A 6,421-nucleotide genomic window follows, 5' to 3' on the forward strand; every position below is an offset into this window, starting at 1 on the left:
TTTTTAATATAAATTTTATTTATTTATATTTAATATTTTAAGGAACAACTATATTCTGTTTACCAAAGTTACAAATCAAGTTCTTTCAACAATTAATGAGTTTTCCGAACTTTCTTCAATTTCATGAGTTTACAATTCATAAGCTGTACTATACTTTCATAATACAATATACATTCTTTCCGTTTAGCAATTTGCCTTGTAATCTTGCTATCAACAAATCTTTCTTATCTAATGTTTCATTTGATTGTACAGATGTTTTGTTATCTTTACTAGAGACATACGTGTTTGGCTGTTCTTGTTTAATATCTATATCTGTTATACATTCCTTTATAACAAAATTTATTTGGAGCTCATTATCCATATTTTGGTATCTTGTTAAAAATTTCAATGTTTTCTAGTGGAAGAAATTATACCAATAAAATTTTCAATTAAAAATATTCAATAGTCTAAAAATTAAAGTCTACTGTTGTACAACTAAAATTACTTATATGTTTGAACAAAAATAATTTATGAATATTTCTACCAATATACCATTTACTTCAGTATTCAGTGTACTGAATATGGGAAGATCTTCATATTTATTTTCATATATTGTAATCCCCTTTTGCATCGATTGTTTCAAACTTACTCCTTTTAAATAAATATAAATACTTGTAAATAAAATAAATAAAATGTAAATAAATAAATAAATAAAAATACTTCATGATGTATTTTTTGCATCCAAACATGACATCACATATTATTTGATTAAGGAAGAAAAACAAGATACTAATATCACTAATTTTTTATATGAAAAGAATTGTTTCATTTGTTAGATTTGTAATAAAATAATGTGTGGTGAAAACTAATAGTGAGAAATATAGCGTAATACATATATATGTATACAACAAATATATATCATACATAATGAATTTACTTAAAAGAATTTAAAATGTTTACGTATGTTAAGATTTACTCAAAATATTTATTGGTTCCTAGAAATAACCAAAGAACTACATTTTATTTCTTAAACAAAAGTATCGTATATTTTTTACAATGTTTGGCTAATTTTTTCACTTTCAATTTTTGAATGTGATACATATTTCATGCTTTACGTATAATGCAAAATAAGACGCGAAACTAAAATCACGCACAAAATGAATTAATACTGGGACCATCTTCTACAGTAACATAGTCGGCTATTTCACAGTCAAAAATTTAGCTTTAAGTTTTGACCACGAAAAAGGTAGATCATAGATTGTTTCCTCTTAAAATGTTATTCGAGAATTTTGTTAAAAATTTATAATAATTACTATTTATAAATGAAGAAGTAACGAACGATATCATATCCAAGAATAGTTATTTTATAAAAAGATATATTACACGTGAAAAAAATATTTGACAGCATTAAATTATTTTTTTATCATAGCACAATAGTTATTTTTATATTAAATTAAAAAACATTTCATATTTCTCAATTTGATAGTTTGCATGTAAAATTGCAATTTTGCATAATAAAGGATATTTCGAAAAATCTGAAATACGCCACCTGCAGGGTGAATTGGGATAAATGGTTAGAATAAAACACTATATATATGTTTATCTATATATTTTACTTATTCAAGAACACAACAGACATGCTTTCTCAACGCTTCAGTCCTTTCCGGTTATACTGTAGCGTGTGCGAGGTAATAAAATCTTAGTTAGAAAACATTTTTCACGAAATCCGAAACAATCTAGCAATGCAATCAATGTTGTGACATATTATACGTGTTATTCGATATCGTTTGTCATGTTTGTGCAAGGCTAAGTAATATTTTTGGAAAATGATCGTTTTGATCACAATTGCGTATAACCCTACTTTTCAGTTTTCTTAAACATATCTGCTTTATTAGCAAAACTTTCCTGTAAATATGTTATGATATACTTATGCATTTAAATTGTTTAGTATTGTAATTTTAAAAATGGAGATAGTCATATATTATTTTTTATCTATATAATATTTAAGTCTTTTGACAATTTGACTTGATGTTCCAATACATAATCTACAAATTTTGTATATATTATAAAACAAATACTAGGAAGTATAAATATCAATAATAAAGCATATGTATTATATGTATTTGATTCTGTTTTTGCTTTTATATTATCTTACCAAGCAAAATATGGAACGCATTAAATTGAAGTGAACATTATACATAATTTCCACGTTACATGGAAATGAAACTTGCTTACTCAAATTGTAGTAAACGTTATTCTGTGGTTAAAAATTATGTTAAATAAAAGTTTTGTATAAAAATTTTTAAACATGTTAGAAAGTTCTATGTATTGTAGTTATATATTTATGCATTTCAGGATGAAGCAAATTGTGACCAATCAGACAGTGAAGATACCTGAGGGACTGACTGTTACAGTCAAGTCCCGCTTGGTTACTGTAAAAGGACCAAGGGGTGTTCTTAAACGTTCTTTTAAACACCTTGCACTTGACATTCGTGTAAGTAAAGAGACCTAACTAGTTTAAATAATTGGTAATACAAAAATATTTAAACTTAGATTATATCTGATGATATTTTTGGATTCCCCTTCATTTCTTTAATAAATGATATATCTGTATCTGATGAACACAGTATATTAAATAAGTTATAATATAACTTAGAACTGTTATTCAGTATATTATTTCTTTTGCAGATGGTAAGTCCAAGGTTACTGAAAGTTGAAAAATGGTTTGGAACAAAAAAGGAACTAGCTGCTGTCCGTACAGTCTGTTCTCACATTGAAAACATGCTAAAGGGAGTGACTAAAGGATACCAATACAAAATGAGAGCTGTATATGCTCATTTCCCCATTAACTGTGTTATTACAGAGAATAATACTGTCATTGAAATCCGTAACTTCCTGGGTGAAAAATATATTCGTCGTGTAAAGATGGCACCTGGGGTGACTGTTGCAAATTCAGCTAAACAGAAAGACGAATTAATAATAGAAGGAAATTCTTTAGAAGATGTTTCCCGATCTGGTAAATAGCCATTTGAATTAATACATTTATACAGAAAGAAATCCTTGTTATGAGAAAATTATAATTAATGATTATTTTTATTTCAGCTGCTCTTATACAGCAATCAACGACAGTAAAGAACAAGGACATCAGGAAGTTCTTGGATGGTCTTTATGTGTCAGAAAAAACAACAGTTGTACAAGATGATGAATAAACGTTATTCACAATGTGAATGCAGTTTTTATTAATATGTATTTTGTTAATGACCTTTTGTTCATAGAATAAACATACTATTTTTTATGGAATATAGAAATTTTGTTAATGCGCTGTAATAAAGTTATATTTTTCATAATAAAATATATTTGCAGACCGACTGTAGACAAGATCAAAAAGTATTTACAGGATATTTCGTGTATATTTTGTGTAATTAGATATATGTTTGAGAAAATAGTATGTAGATAGATATGTAAAGCAATAATTTTAAGTAATTAAGGAGAGGGAAGCTAATGGCACGTAGGTAAGCTTGGTAAAAATTCTAAGGTTAGGAAGTCAATGACCATTCTGAATCAAATCTCATTGTGATAGTGTAGTATAGCATCCTGATAATAGAGGTCTATTAATGGTTATTTGATTGTATACATACATATTAAATTTGACATCATAATGAATGATATAACAATTTAATATACAATATAGCGATTAAGTAATGCAATCATTTATAAAAAAAATTAGATAAATCTCTTTGGATATTATTGTCGTAATGATCTATATAACAAATAATTTTAGATAGAAGCTAAAAATGATAGTCATTGATAAATAGAGTATAATTTATCAATTCTTAAATATGAAGATATCAAAATTTATGATAAAATATGTCTTTCAATTATTACTATCTTCGAATACCATTGTAATTAAAAAAAAAGCACATTGCAATGATACTTTTTAATCAAGAAATTATCTTTGTATTTTTCTTTGATGAGATTATTTAAAATCTATTCTTTGTGACGTGAGAAAACTTTATACTGATGGTACATTACTTTGTCCCTTTTTTCTTACAGTGTCAGAGTAATTAATAAACGATTATATACTCGTAAATATTATATTTTCTGACAATTAAGAGAAAGTTTGTCTTTTCCATTTTCTAATTATAGTTATTCGAATGAAACGAAATAGTTTCCTCATACATACCAATTTTTTATGTAATCTCCTAAATATCTAGAAATTGATGATAAACCTACTTTATATGTTAAGACTCGGATACTAACGTTCTTAGATCATTTACATATAACCGATTTGAGTTATATTTAAAAAGTAAATTCATATACATATATCTCTGTTATTGTTAAATCCAAAAATTAATTTATTTAATATTTATATATGGTAGGACTCTTTAACCTTTAACGAACAAATCAAAAGAATCATGAAAATGATATTTAGTGAAGATATTACGTGAATCTTATACACCAAATATTATTATCTCACACTACTATTGTACTATACTGCTATTAGTAATATGGAGATTAAAGAAAGTCGTGCATTGAATATCTTTTTCAAGGAAACCATCGAGAAGGTTGAAAATAGCGGGAAATTAGATAATCGAAAAAAATTATCAGAGATATTATTATGTTCATGAAAATTATGTTCATACATTATAATCTTTTAATATTTTTGATATAATAACAGAAATTGTAACTATATTACAATTATATAAATAATTAATTGTAAAATATGTGAGAAATAATAGAAATTTTTGTTGTATATCTGATATTTGATGGTGAATGCTAAAATTTCTGTTGTGAGATAAAAATTTGCACGATCTGAATTGGTAATATAACCGAAACATCATGCACGGCCTCTCAATGGTTGTGTGATCTGAAATCTTTTTGAATAAATGATCAAAACAATAACTATACGATTATTTTTTAGAAAGTTATTATTATGCGAATACTAGACATGCCGTATTCTAAATTCCTTTTCAGGAATAGTCAACAAAAAATTATAATTTAAAAATGTTAAATACAATTGTTGATCAATTTATAAATATTTATGAAATCCTTGATGTTTTTAATAATCAATAATTTCTTGTTTGACATAATTTTGAATTTGTTTGAAACAAATGTCTACGTTAGTCGAAACTTTGAAGTGTTTATGGATAATAAATAGGTGGTACAAAAGAAATGTATACACATTTTTGTGTATGTATGAATGCGCGCGTTTATTCTTGGCGCCATTTTAATTTATGTTTTTAAAATTGTATAATTCAATATTAGTAAGAAATAGTTAATGTAAGTAACTAATCAGTAAAAAAGTTAGTGAAATTAAACTTTATTTTTTAAATATTAATTTCAATGGACTTATCAATATATCTATTGTATCCATACAATCTTAAATTCATTAAATCCATTGTATAATTACTATTTACATTAAAGTTAGAGTGTTTTATAGATAGCATACACACTATTGACAAAGAAAATCATAAAAAAATAAACGAAAGTTTATTATAAACAACTATTCTATTGTCTATATTATTGTCAATATTATTGAGTAATTATATATTTGTAGTATGATAATGCAAGTTTATAATATAAATTCCGTTGTTTACTAGGTTTTATATTATAGATTTTATACTATAGTCATTGTATTAATTTATGTGAGAAAGAAGCAGAAGAAAACAGTTAAAACATCATGATCTCGTAAAAGTGGCATTATGATAAAATTATACAAATTAAAACATTTAATCCTATTAATTAATATATAAGAATGGATATTAGCTCATGATTTGATCATAGATACAAAGAACAAAAAATTTATATTAATTGTGAAATACGTTTATAGAAAATATATTTCTGGCATGTATAATATAAATAAAAAAATAAGAAACAATAATAAAAAATTAATAAAATTTTCTCTGTCTCATAGAAAATGTTGAGCATTTCACGATCAAATTTTAGGGGCAGTGAATAGACAATTTGTATTAGTTTCACAGATTATTTAATTTTAATAGACATCTATATATGTCTTCTTTATAGTCTTCTACAGTATAGTTTTCTTTACATTTGTCGATTCCTCAATGAGGTTACAAGACATCCGATTACATATCTTTCCTTACAAACTACATCAACTGTCATTTCTTTACGTTGACTTAAACTACCTTATTCTATATACATTTACAATATACAAACTATACTCTCTCCGCTTTTTACAACTATATATTTTATTTTATATATATATATATAAATTTACTTTTAATTAATAAATAAATAATACAAAAACTTGTCTATTAAAAATTTTTAATAAAGTGAATAAATAATTTATACTAAATAATCAATAATTAATTAAAACGCAAATATTCATCTTCGTTTTCTATAAAACAAAGCGCTGGTAAAAAACAAGTATTGAGTAAACGAACATGAAGTACCTACTTGAGAATCGTTGCGTGAAATAGAA

The 6,421-nt window shown here is 25.0% G+C and overlaps 1 protein-coding gene and 1 long non-coding RNA gene across 3 annotated transcripts; one reads left to right on the forward strand and one right to left on the reverse strand.

Annotated features, from left to right (window-relative positions):
* Positions 1-6: 6 nt before the first annotated feature.
* On the reverse strand, positions 7-630 carry LOC117233879. Its single transcript, XR_004493432.1, has 2 exons — positions 532-630; positions 7-394 (listed from the first exon to the last, which is right to left on the reverse strand). It is a non-coding gene; the product is annotated as an uncharacterized LOC117233879 (long non-coding RNA).
* A 952-nt stretch (positions 631-1,582) lies between these two features.
* Positions 1,583-3,207, forward strand: LOC117233874 (60S ribosomal protein L9). Of its 2 annotated transcripts, XM_033494539.1 has the most exons (4): positions 1,583-1,667; positions 2,335-2,473; positions 2,668-2,995; positions 3,082-3,207. In XM_033494539.1, exons 2-4 carry the CDS (start codon positions 2,336-2,338, stop codon positions 3,186-3,188), a joined length of 573 nt encoding a protein of 190 aa, XP_033350430.1. In that variant the 5' UTR covers positions 1,583-1,667; position 2,335; the 3' UTR covers positions 3,189-3,207. The 2 variants fall into 2 exon arrangements, with proteins under 2 accessions (XP_033350430.1, XP_033350429.1); XM_033494538.1 differs by lacking the exon at positions 1,583-1,667 and having other exon boundaries at positions 2,312-2,473.
* The last annotated feature ends 3,214 nt before the right edge of the window (positions 3,208-6,421 follow it).

This window comes from Bombus vosnesenskii, unplaced genomic scaffold (assembly GCF_011952255.1).
Source record: "Bombus vosnesenskii isolate JDL3184/JDL3185 unplaced genomic scaffold, Bvos_JDL3184-5_v1.1 scf7180000013299, whole genome shotgun sequence".
Lineage (NCBI taxonomy): Eukaryota > Metazoa > Arthropoda > Insecta > Hymenoptera > Apidae > Bombus > Bombus vosnesenskii.

Excerpts from the sequence above, each read along its gene's own strand:
- LOC117233874 (XM_033494538.1), top strand. The coding sequence starts at position 2,324 with ATGCATTTCAGGATGAAGCAAATTGTGACCAATCAGACAGTGAAGATA. Across the intron at positions 2,474-2,667 it reads ACCTTGCACTTGACATTCGT|ATGGTAAGTCCAAGGTTACT; the intron begins GTAAGTAAAGAG and ends TTTCTTTTGCAG. Across the intron at positions 2,996-3,081 it reads AGAAGATGTTTCCCGATCTG|CTGCTCTTATACAGCAATCA; the intron begins GTAAATAGCCAT and ends TTTTTATTTCAG.